Source organism: Fukomys damarensis, unplaced genomic scaffold (genome assembly GCF_012274545.1).
Source record: "Fukomys damarensis isolate Sample0158 unplaced genomic scaffold, DMR_v1.0_HiC HiC_scaffold_22, whole genome shotgun sequence".
Taxonomy (NCBI): Eukaryota; Metazoa; Chordata; class Mammalia; order Rodentia; family Bathyergidae; genus Fukomys; species Fukomys damarensis.
The window spans coordinates 20460464-20473084 of NW_022900934.1; the positions used below are offsets into that span (position 1 = coordinate 20460464).

A 12621-nucleotide genomic window follows, 5' to 3' on the forward strand; every position below is an offset into this window, starting at 1 on the left:
TATTTTATTTTATTTTATTTTTTTGCGACAGAGTCTCCCCTGTATTCCAGGCTGGCCTTAAACTCACTATGTAGCCTAGGCTGGCCAGACTCACGGCGAGCTTCCTACCTCAGGCTCCAGAGTGCTGGGATGACAGCCCTGCACCAAAACACCCAGCTCTGGGTACAACCACTTTGGAAAACGCTTGGTGGCATCTACCAAAGCTAAGCATGCCTACTCCATACTGCATTCCCAAAAAACATGCATGCACACTGCGGCACCTTCATTCATAAGAGCCAAAAACTAGACATAATTCACATGTCCACCAATAGGAGAATGGATGGGTAAATTGTTAATTCAGTCATCTCTAAATATCCATAGGAAATGGGTTCCAAGACTCCCTGTGGAAACCCAAATCCTCAGATGCTCAAGTGTCTTACAAAAAATGATGTAATGTTTGCATATAACCTATACACTTCTTCTCATAGACTTGAAACTATCTTTAAATTATGTATGGTGCCTAATAAAACACAAATGCTATGTAAATGCATGCTATATTGTTTAGGGGATAACGACAAGGAAAAAGCCTGCACATTCAAAATGTTAAACAGTATTTTCAAACTGAAGTTGGCTGAATCTGCAGATGTGAACTCACAAATATGAAGGGCTGGCTGTATTCAAACAACACAGCAGTGAAAAAGAATAAACTACTGCTACGTGCCGCAACATGGATGGATCCCACAGACACAAAATAAGCAAGACACAAAGACATCCTGCTACCCAGACCTGTTCATATGCACACACAAAACTTATCTTCAGTGCTGCCTGGAGAGGGAATGTGAGAGCCCTCTAGGGTGATGAAAATATTCTATGCACTCACCTAATTATACACATTTATAAAAGTCCATTGATAAATGCACTTCAGATTTATGTACTGTTATGGCTTATATCTAAATGTCCCCCCAAAACTTCATTTGCTCATAGGCAGGATTTTTCGGTGGTGGCTGGATCTAAGGTATATGGATGCAGATAAAGGGTATGTGAATATAGATTAAGGGTGTGATTAGTCCACTGATTGGTCTAGCACAGTTCTGGGTGTGGATAATGGGAAGGTCCATGCTGGGTATGGGTGGCACCACGCAAAAGGCTCACAGCCTGGATGGGATAAAAGAGAAAGGGCTGCTTGCTGCTTTCTGCCTGTCTTGCTAGGGACTGTTTCTTCTCTGTGATGGCCCTCTGTCACTCCACCTTGCTTTGGAGCCAGCAAACTATGGACTGAAACCTCTTCAAACTCTGAGTTGAAATAAACCTTTCCTCCTTTAACTTCGGGTATCAGGTATTTTTGCCTCAGCAATGAGAGAAGTAATTAAGATATGTCTCAAACCATATAGAAGATACACCCGTATCACAAAGAATAAATAAGTAAAACATATGAGGGAGCCACCTGAAATGTGATGTTTTCATCTACAACTCTTTCCTCCCTCTCCCTCAAGCTGAGAGATGGCAGAACAACGCTTCCCTGTACACCCTCTCCAGGAGCAGGCTATTTTGCTTCTGACAGGCAAGGCCTTAACAGGTACCTTCCCTCTTGCAGACAGCCTGTGCCCACTGGGAAGCAGGGCCCCACTGAGACACATGGGTATTCAGGGCAGCAAATCATCCTACCTAAGCAATAACCTCTAGAAATATTTTCATCTGTGCATTGTGTGGTGGGAGAGCCAGAAAGGCAGACCACTGCTGGTAGATCCTGCTTTTCCCTTTTTTCTCTTTGGCAATTCTGCTCTGGCCCTAAACTTTTTCTCTCCACCCAGCAAGACAGCACATGTGTGTGGACCTGACTGTTGATACCATGTTCAGTGATGTCCCTCAAAAGTTCATGTTCACCTAGAACCTCTGAATGTGACCATTTGAAACTAGATTCTTTGGAGATGTAATTAGTTAAATTAAGATAAGGTCTTACTGGATGGGGAAACCCTAATCCAATGGTGTCCTTATCAAAACACACACACACACACACACACACGGAAGAAGGCCTATAAAGAAAGAAAATAGAGCAGAGATTGAATCCATGCTGACAAAAGTCAAGGAACACCTGAGCCGCCACTGTATGTCAGAGCTGCCAGGGTAAGTAAATATGCACCCTTTTAGGAAAATATTTCAAAGCCCAGGACCGCCGAAGGCTGCTCCTCGCAGGCTTCTCAGAGGTCCTCCCAACACCCACTCAGAGTTTCAGAAAACGTCTCCCAATTAGATGTGTTCTGATAGACACCATTCTCACATCTTGCTTTATTTCCTTTTTTTTTTTTTTTTTTTTTTTTTTTTGTTTTTTTTTTTTTTTTTTTTTTTTTTTTTTTTTTTTTTTATACCGGGGATTGAACTCAGAACCTTGCACTTGCAAGGCAGGTGGAGGAACCACTGAGCTAAATCCCTGGCTCTTGCTTTGCTATGAAATATTTTAATGCCCTTAGCTTATGGGGTGACTGCCCTGCTGAACCTCTCTTCTGGCAAGTCCAGAACCCACATGTGGGAGACAAGTAGGCACATGGAAGTCACTCTGTCCCTGTCAGTTATGGGATGCACCCCTGCCCCACCTGCCAAAGCTCCCAGCTACGACTCTCACAAGCCCTGGGGTCACCTCAATAACTACATTAGCTACCACCATCAGACAGGATCAGATGCTGGGGCCAGCCACTTCCCTTGGAAGGTTCTCAGATGAGAAGCCAAAACTAAGGTGCACCCTGTACTCCTCCCAGGCCAGTGGCTGACACTGGGCCAGGGCATGAGGTCACTCACTGGGTCCTTATTCTCCTGGTCTGTCCTAGTCTCTCTGATATCCCCGTTGTAGGTTGCGGTGCGCTGGTCCTCAGCTGAACTCCGCTGCTGCCACAGTATGGCCTCTCCTTCATACTCCTTCCTGTACAGGTTGGTCCTGTCCGATAGGCTGGCTCGACGTACCACCTTCCTGAGAGGACAGAGTGGGAGCTGGAGGCCTGTGCCCAGGCACTACAGCGGATACAGGCAGGGGGAACCCTGGATTCTCTGTCCCTGACTCACCCACGGCTTCCTGCACTTGACGTCCTCCGGCTCAGGGACGACTTGTGCCTCAGCTGTGACTTCATGATCACATCATGCTTGTGTTTGAGCTCCAGCAGGAGGACCTTGAACTCCTCCTCCTCACACAGGTCTGAGGGACAGAGAAGTCATTCGTGGGGGCAGGGTAGGGGCCTGTGACCCAGAGGGGGCTCTATTCCAGAGGAGCCATCACTCCAACCCACTGGGAGTTTGAAGAATCTCTGGAGGCACACAGGGTGGGGAGAAGATGCCAGCTTTATTTTCTGGCTGCCAGCACATCCTTATAGGAGTGTGAGAATAGGAAACCCAGATTCCATGCAGTTACAATACTCAAGGTCCCCAGCTGGGACCAAGAGATTCATGTTCCTCTTTGACAGTTTTGGGGGGAATCATTTAGTCTTAAGCACAAGACACAGAGGGAGTGAGTGGCAGGGAAGGGGCAGGGGAAGTAAAAAGAATTGAAATTTTTAATGTTCATGTACAACTCCCCACGGTGAATGTAATCATTATGTACTATAAACATGTAATAGCAAAAATTAAAAATAAATATGTAAAAAGTCTCAAGTGAAACAAGTGAGTACCCCATTCATGTAGCCCAAGCAAGAGGTTGAGAAAGCACACAACCAGTCCACCACTATCCAGCCATGTACCCATCCACTTATCCCTTCACCTGTCAGAAGGTTACTGAGTGCCGGTGTACATACGAGGCACAGTGCTGGACTTACCTATTGGCATCTCATCCATGGATGTCCTGGCACTGAGACTAGCCCCATGGGACACCAACAGCTCTGCCATCTGCATCTGAAACACAAGAAGCCCATGTTCCTTCAGCAAAGGTTCAGAAAGCCTAGGAGGCAGATAGAGTGCTCAAGCCCTAGAAGCTGTTGTTTGTTTGGTTTTTCATACTGGGAATTGAACCAGGGGTCTTACGTATGCTTGGAAAACACTCTACTGCTAAGCTCTATCCCCAGACCCAAAGGTTTATTGTGCTGTTTTGTTCTGTTTAGAGACAAGATCCTTACTATGTTGCTCAGGCTGGCATTGAACTCATGACTCTCCTAACTCAGCTTCCCAAGTAGCTGGGATTCCAGACATGCATGGGACTTGGCTTCAAAGCCTCTTAGAATGTGAACTAAAGAATGGTGGGACAAAATTGGTTCCCAAGGACTATCTTGCACCCTAAAGACATAGGGGAATTCTGGAAGATACAATGGGCTTGGGCACACTAAGGGGGCTGAGAAGGACTTGGCCATGATTCTAGAGCAGCTAGGTATTTAAGGAGGGGGACTGTGCAAGCTGTAATTATACATGGGAAACAAATGGAGAAACTTCTCAAACAGAAATGCTGGGAAGTTTCTAATTTGACAAATCTGATCACCATCCCTTTTTTTTCTCATTGAGTTTATTGGTACATTTTAGGTATACAGTACAGTTACATTCATCATTGGGATCTTGTACCTTTACAGGACAGGTCTTGGTTCTCATTTTTTCCCCTTATCCCTGCCCTCCCTTCACCCCCTCCTCCCCTCCCCACTTACAAACACTTTATTTCCATTTTTTCATTTTCTCCTATTTTTTCTTTCCCTTATTACCTTTCTCCTACCCTTCCCACTTTCCCTACACCTTTAGTCCTTTTCTTCTTATTTCACATTAACCAGCATGTTTTGATTACCTGTTGTGTGTAAACTGCTGTTAAGGACCAGGGATGCCTTCACGATCACCATCCCTTTAAGACACAACTACTAAAACATTTTTTTCAAACTCCCCAAGGCTTTTCATGTCCCACATGCTCACTACAGTCAATACCCTAAGTACTGTGTTCTTTTGAACCAAATGCCAACCCAAGGGCTTGGTGACAGCAGGACAACCCTGTGCTGGCCTCCCTTGCAGCCCTACCTGTCCCCAGAAGGCAGCAGCATGCAGGGGCTCCCAGCCATCCCAGTCCTTCACATCTACACGCACACCATGGTCCAGGAGGAGCTCAGCTGCCCGCAGGTATCCATTAGCTCCAGCTATGTGCAGCTGGAACAGAGGGAAAAAAAAGTGAGCATTCCCCAGGGGGATGGTTCCACCCCTGGAGTCAGGATATCCTTCACCCCTACTCAAATCCCTGAGCATTCTTGGGGCCAGCAGAATAAAAGAGAATGAGATAGAAACACCAGCCAAGTTGCAGGGAATCACTGAGTCTAAAATATCAAGCTAGAAGGAAAGGCAGCAAGGTGAGGGGTTCTACCCTGTGGTTCCCCTACTGTGTGTTGAGCCCTGGGGAAGGGGTCCTAGATGTCTAATATGGCAGTCTAAAAATGTGTCTACAAGTATTTGACACATCTGTCTTTAAAAGTTGGACCCTGATGCACTCCCTTAAATACAGACCAGACTAAATGACGGGCTTCTCACAAACAAGAGAGTATAAAGTGTGTGACTTCTGAGGCTAGTACACAAAAGGCATCGCTACTTCTACTTATGCTCTCTTGGATCAACCAGTCTAGGAGGAGGCAGCCACCATGTTGTGAGGACCGTCAAAGAGCACTAGAGAGGTCCACGGAAGGCAAGAAACTGAGTCCTCCAGCTAACCACGAGCACTAACTTGCCAGGTATATTACCTCGGAGGGAGGGAGCCACTCAGAGGGGACCCTCCAGCTCACATCAAGACTTCAGGTGCGACTGTTGTCCAGCCAACATCTTCACTGCAACCTCCTGGAAGATGCCAAGCCAGAGCCACCCAGCTGAGCAATGCCTAGTGCCCTGACCCACAGAAGCTATTTGAGACACTATTTATTATTAAGATGTTACATTGTGAGGGTATTTTGTTATGAAGCAATAGAAAACTGATACACCCAATAAAAGAAAGCCCCATGTTGAGGCCCCAACTCTGGTACCTAGCACCAGTCAAGGCCACCAGTCATGGCCAATGCCTAGCAGGCTTCAGTTGTTCCACTTGTTCAATTGCCCCAAAAATGTCTCTTCTCAGCTTTTTGGCCAAGAGCAAGTACGACACCCCCCCCAATCACATAAAGTGCTTGGCACAGGATGAACACTCAGTAAATGAGCCACACCTTCAAGACCCCTACTCAATGACAAAGTACGCCATGAAAATGAACGTGGGAGAAGGTGACGAGGCAGAGAAATGAAATGTCCAGCCACAGCGGGAGACAAAGGTCACAGTCCAAGACAGCAGTTGGAGACCAGCTGGGAGAAGCCAGAGAACTCCAGAGGTCTGAGGTTTGGGACAGCACAGTCAGAGAGACAGAGAAGGCATGGCCTCAGGAAGTGACTTAGCAGAACAGGACACAGCTCTCATGCTCAGATGTTCGCTCAGCTGACTGAAGGCTGCAGCAGTTCTAGCAAATGAAGATTTTCCTTTTTTTTTTAATTTTTAGAATAAATCGAAGGTGTGATATGGTAAATAGCACATGAAAATTGGTATAATTATCTGCTTTATAGAAGACTGATGCTTGCCAGTCTTGAAGAATGACACCTAGTTGCCAGCCAGATACTGCAAGCCATGGAGTCTTAGTAGTTGGCCGGAGAAAAGAAGCCTGAGTAGGATAGTGATATTGTTAGTAAGAATAATGATCATGGCTAACAGCTGCTGTTTAGAGACTCTCTGCCCTTACATGCAGAAACATATTTAACCCTCCCAACAGGCCTGTGGGGGATATATTCTTGTTTCCAGGTATTCTCCAGTTTACAGGAAGACCTGAGACCCACATGGGTGCTTGTTCCAAGTGGGTGGCTCCCCTGAGGCCAGCAGCATTTAGTTTTACTCTTGACCTCCTCCCTTATTTTTGCAGTACTAAGGACTGAACCCAGGGTCTTTGCACTGAGCTACATCTCCAACCCTTTCTGATTTATTTATTTATATTATTTAATTATTTATTATTAAACAGAGTCTTGCTAAGCTGCTAAACTGCCTAGGCAGGGATCCTCCTGCTTCAGCCTCCCAGAAGCTGGGATTATACCCAGCATAAATCACCATGCCCAGCTTCCTGACCTCATTCTTAAGGGTGGGATAAACAAGTATTCCAAGTAGGGACCCAGGAAATAGAAATGGGCATAAAGCATAGGTCAGAGCTCAAGAGCCAGGTCAAGGGAACCCCTGTTACTGTACCAGGGCCACAAGGTCAGTCCTGAAGAGGGTAACGAATATGGAATTGCTGTGCCCTGCATGCTGAGCTTAAGGCCCTGAGATGCCTGGCCAGCATGGAGCCTAAGCCTAAGCAGCCACCTTGAGGGGTGGGATCCCAACCTCACCATGCTTCTGTTTTCATTGCAGAGGCTGCAGAAACAGACCCTGCCCCATAACGAGCTGCAGTGTGCTAGGAGAACCTAGCAAGCAATGCCAGAGAGGTTTGCCCAAGTCACTGACACTTGGGGTGCAAAAATGAGTGAAGTTAACCAGGCAGATTTGAGAAGGAAGAAGGCTCCATTGTTCTGTCTCCAGGGTCCCAAAAGTGTATGTCACAAAGCAAGTGTTTCATATGACTATATGTTAACTGGATGGATGGACTGGATGGACAGACAGATGGGTCGACAGATAAATGAATGGGTGGGGAATAGTTGAACGGATGAACTCTGAAGTCAGGGAGCTCAGAGGGAAGGTTTCTGAAGCAATATCAAGTAGAGGTGATGAGGCAAGGCAGTAGGAGTGGGAGAAAGGTAACCAGGCAGGGAATGGATATTGCAAAGCCAGCTGGCATGGAGGAGGGGTAAACAGTGGAACCAGTCCCTGAGGAAAGACATGACTGGAGGAAGGGGAAACAGCATCCAAGATGGGTATGATCTTGGAGATGGAACAGGTGGACAACAGAGCCAAGCCTCCCATAGAGGAGTACCAACTCTCAGCCCCAAGTGAGAGTGGCCAGGGCTCCCAAAAGATTGTGCCTTATTCTGCTAACCTTCCATATTCCAGCAGCGACCCTGGCCCCAAAGGGATCTGGAGGAGGTCCAAGGACAGGGACACCCTAACTGTATTAGCCTGGCCCCCACCCAGGGCTGCTCCACCTCAGCCCTAGCTGCTCTTGGTTCTAGTAGTTGCCCCCAGCTCAAACCAGCTGTCTCATCTCCTCACCAGTGTGGCACCCTGGGCATCTATCCAGTCAAGATCCTGGCCCGCTGCAATCATACAGTGGATATCTGTGATCATCTGCTGCTCTGGAGCAGCCCGCATCTCATTGATTTTCTCTTGGGTGATGCCTGCGGTGGGAAAGAGAGGATTTGTTTAGCATTCTCAGGCCTAAGTCCTGACAGAGAGAAGAGCAGATGGGGGAGGCATGGCTCCAGCCTGCCAGCCAAGGGGAACCTAGGTCATTGTCTCCCCGGTCTGACAAACACAAGCACCATGCATCAATCCACAGATTGAGGAGCAATCCTGCCTGGCACCCACTAGGCACTGTGTTAATCCCGGTCACTCATGTGAGTGCTGCTCTCCTACCTAGAAGCCCCAGCTAGCTACCCACCCACCTCCAGCTGCTCCAGTGGCTCGCATCACCTCCCCACCTGGCCTCTGCTGGCCACCTCAGTCTCTCTTGGTTTCCTTTAGCTGCTCCATGCTTGGGTTTGCAGAGCTGGGCACAATACTCAATGCATTTTTGTTGCAAAAATTACTGAATAAATGGATATCTTACTTTCAAATGAAGAGCTGAGTAAATTGAGGGAGAGGGTCCCACAAAGACATTTTATAACCTTAATCCCTGGTTACAAAGTGTAGCTATTACTGGTAGCTAGTAATGGTATTTAAGGAGAGGGTGATATGCTCTATAAAAAGGTCCATTAGATCAAGCACCCTTGAACAGAATTTAGGGAAGGTTTATAAACTTTAAAGGAGAAAAACGACATACTGGTACATGTTTATTATCTGGACACTAAATGAAATTTAGTGTTTCCCACCACCGGAATGTAAGCTCTATAAAAAGGTCCATTAGATCAAGCACCCTTGAACAGAATTTAGGGAAGGTTTATAAACTTTATAGGAGAAAAACGACATACTGGTACATGTTTATCTGGACACTAAATGAAATTTAGTGTTTCCCACCACCGGAATGTAAGTAAAACCTACAGTGGTATTAGCAATGCCTGTGAATTTATCACTAACCAATACTCTAGATATTTTCCTTTTGTGTCATCTAATTGTTTCATGACTTAATGAAGTTTCTAATACATATAAACATTTTGATAGAGCTGTTTAAATATCATGTGGCATTCTTTATACTCCTATCATTTTAAAACTAGATTGAAAAACACCTGAGAAGGGGTCCATAGATTCACCAGATTGGCACAAAATTGTTAGGAACCTCAGCAGAAATGCTTAAGTACCAGGGGACAAGGAGCCCAAGTGATGGTGATCACAGCAATCTTGAGTGGGAGGGAGACGCAAAGCATGGGCGAGGGCAGGACCTCAGGGTGCAGCTGAAGGCCTGAACTTGGGACCTATTAAGGAGGAGGTGCTTCACAGGCATGACTGTGGGACACTGGGGCATGCGGGTCTCTCGCGGCTATGTTTCCTCTCTGAACCTCGTTTTGAGCTGAGAACAGCCTACATCTTGTTTATTTGGGCCTCTGGCAGTGAGTTTGTTGCCTGGCACACAGCAGCACTGGAGAATGTTCTTGACTTTTTACTATTTTCCCAAATAGGAATATATCTCTTTATGGTGAATGTTTATTGAATTGAATCGTCACAGCTGACACAGAGGAGACAGGGCCAGCTGAGGCCGCCTGCATGTGTGGGTGACCGAGATGAGAACAACACTTCCTTTCTGCATAGCATGTTTTCCAGGGCCCTTTCACGTCCTTGTTAATCTTGCTAATCACACAGATAATGACAATAATGTGGACCTATCCCATTTATGGGGGCTGAATACCAGGCAGGGAGGCACGTAGCTAGCCATTGTGACACTCACTGCATTCTTTTGAGTGATACCGCAATGCCGTGCTACGCCCATTTTAAAGTGTGCTGCCCTCCCTTACCCTGGTACGCCATGCAGGTCTCGATGACATCCAGGGTGGGCTCATCCTCGCAGAGGTCATATGGCATGTTCCCATCAGAGTTGACAGCAAGCAAGTCAGCCCCACTGCAGACAGAGAGTCAGGGTGAGGGCTAGGTAGGGTGGCTAAGGCGGCTCTGGCTGTCTATGCCCTCTGGCTTCTCCCACAGCCCCAGCACACACCCCAGCATCCACGATCCCACCATGGTGCACCCCAGCCCATCAGCACGGTGGCTTCAGTACCCTGGGTCCCCAGGTTGGAAAATACAAAAGTCCCAAGAGCTGACCCAGAAGATCTCCCTCAGCTTCCTGCTCTGCGAAGCAGCAGGTGGGCAGTGAGGGGGCAGGTGTTAAAGTACTTCCTGGTGAAAATAATAAAATCAATATAGGGCTGGGATTTAGCTCAGTGGTGCCAACACCTGCCTCACAAGCACAAGGTCCCAAGTTTGATCCCTGGTACCAAAAAGAAAAAAAAAATCATAATCACAAAGCTAATATAAACAGCAGCAGCACTACTCTATAGACACTACTCGGAAATAAGCCAGCACTAGGCCCCTGACACACATCACTTTACTCAATCCTCATGAGTCCCCATGGGTGGTGCTGTTGACCTCACTCTTTCAAGAGGAGACAAAGACTCAAACAGACTCCATCACACGTCTAAGGTCACAGCTTGGACTTGGCAGATTGAAGACTCAAACCCAGGTTATGTCAGCTCTTTTCACGCCACGTTCCATGTCAGTCAACCTTCACCTGAATGCAGATACATCTTTCCCCAAGTCCCCACCCAAATGCTGGCCAGGACAGAGGCAAAATAGACACTTGGAGCTCCCTAGAAGAATCTGCCATTTGGGCCAGTGATGCTGAAGCACGGCCAGGGGGTGCCCTGCAGCAGAAATACCTGGAGGTCACTGAAATACAGCACAGCTCCCCGAGCTTCTCTCCAGCCCTCCAGAAGCAGCCTCTGGAGTAGGTCCTGGGAATATATATTTTAAACCATCCTACCAGTGATTAGCATTAGAGACCTACTGAGACAGGGCAGCACCACTCCCTTTGTCCTCTGAGTACCACTGGTACCACTGCTGATCGCCTGTGGCTACCAGATGCTCCTGCAGAATTAACCACACTGGGGCTCTCATGAGAGGCAAAGCCAGGGGCCACCATCCTTTCCTCTAGCCGGACAGTCCTCCACCATGACTGCCCTGAGCTCTTGTGACCTTGGAAGCTAATCCACCTCTCAGAGCCAGGCCAGCAGTACTGTTACCTTTGTCCCTGCCTTTTGGAGCCACCCAGTGAGCTCCTTCTGCTCTGCCTGTATCTGTGATAAGATCACCTGCTCTCAGCCACTTCGCTTAACTCTCTGCACTCTTTGACTTCTAGGGACACAAGGCCACTGGTTTTGCTGCTCTGTCTCTGCTCTGTTCTCCCTTGGCTCCCCAGGACTTTCACATCTCATGTGTGTCCAGTGCCCAACACAGGGCCTAGCCTAGCTCAGACACTAACCAATTATTTACTGGATTCAGTTGCATATACATGAAACTGAAAACTGACTTTTCTCTGTGTTTACGGAATCCAAGAAATCTAACGAGAGTTTTGGAGAGTTTAAGGCCTTTGCCTTAAAGAAAAGCATGTGGAGAGGATTTGGGTTAAAACCAAGGAAGCACACTTGATTTTTTAAATAAACAAAAGCAGCAACAATGCATAAAAACAAAAACAACAGCAATAACAAATGGAGTAGCATAGATGAAGATAGGATTGTGAAAAAGGAGAGAAAAAGAGAACGATATACTGATATCAAGGCCAGAGAGAAAACACTATATAAAAAAGAAAACTGCACACCAATATCCTAAAGAACAGTGACACAAAGCTGGGTGTGTGGCGGTGCATGTTTATAGTTCCAGCACTTGGCAGGCTGAGACAAGAGGATCTCTGTGTGTTCAAAGCCAGTCTGGGCTACATAGTGAGTTCAAGGCCAGCCTGAGCTACATAGCGAGACGCTGTCTCAAAAGAGGAAAAAAAAAAAACTTCAACAAAATACGAGCAAACCAAATTCAGCAATGTATTAAAAAGATGCATATGCAAAGAATCCCACAAAAAACAAGTGGGATTTATTCCTGGGATGCAAGAATGATTTAACATACACATAAAAAATAATCAATGTCATTTACCACATTAACAAAATGGAGAGAAACTACATGATTATCTCAATTGATGTATAAAAAGCATTTGTCAGAATTTAACACTATTTCATGACAAAAAGCATTAAAAACCTTGAAAAATAAAAAGCTGGGCATGGTGGCGCACACCTGTAATCCTAGCACTTGGGAACCTGAGGCAGGCAGGAGGATTGCCATGAATTCAAGGCCAGCGTGGGTTACCTTGTGAGTTTATGGCCAGCCTGAAATACACAGTGAAACCCTATCTCAAAAAAACAAAACAAAACATAAAAACATAAAAAGGAAATGACCTTAAAAAAATCCACTTATGGAAAACACATCGCAAACATCTACAATAGTGAATGGCTGAACTCATTTCCTCTAAGATCAGAAATAAGGCAAGAATACCTGCTTTTTTTTTTTTTTTTTTT

At 46.4% G+C, this 12621-nt stretch overlaps 1 protein-coding gene across 1 annotated transcript in view; it reads right to left on the reverse strand.

Moving 5' to 3' along the window:
* Positions 1 to 12621, reverse strand: part of Ppp1r16b (protein phosphatase 1 regulatory subunit 16B) — a 67267-nt gene that overhangs the window by 4389 nt on the left and 50257 nt on the right. Inside the window, exons 5-10 of the mRNA XM_010640087.2 lie at positions 10018 to 10121; positions 8123 to 8247; positions 4948 to 5073; positions 3777 to 3852; positions 3034 to 3163; positions 2773 to 2941 (exon numbers count right to left, since the gene is read on the reverse strand). Of these exons, the coding sequence (XP_010638389.1) occupies positions 2773 to 2941; positions 3034 to 3163; positions 3777 to 3852; positions 4948 to 5073; positions 8123 to 8247; positions 10018 to 10121 (730 nt within the window). The remainder of the gene's footprint in view (positions 1 to 2772; positions 2942 to 3033; positions 3164 to 3776; positions 3853 to 4947; positions 5074 to 8122; positions 8248 to 10017; positions 10122 to 12621) is intronic.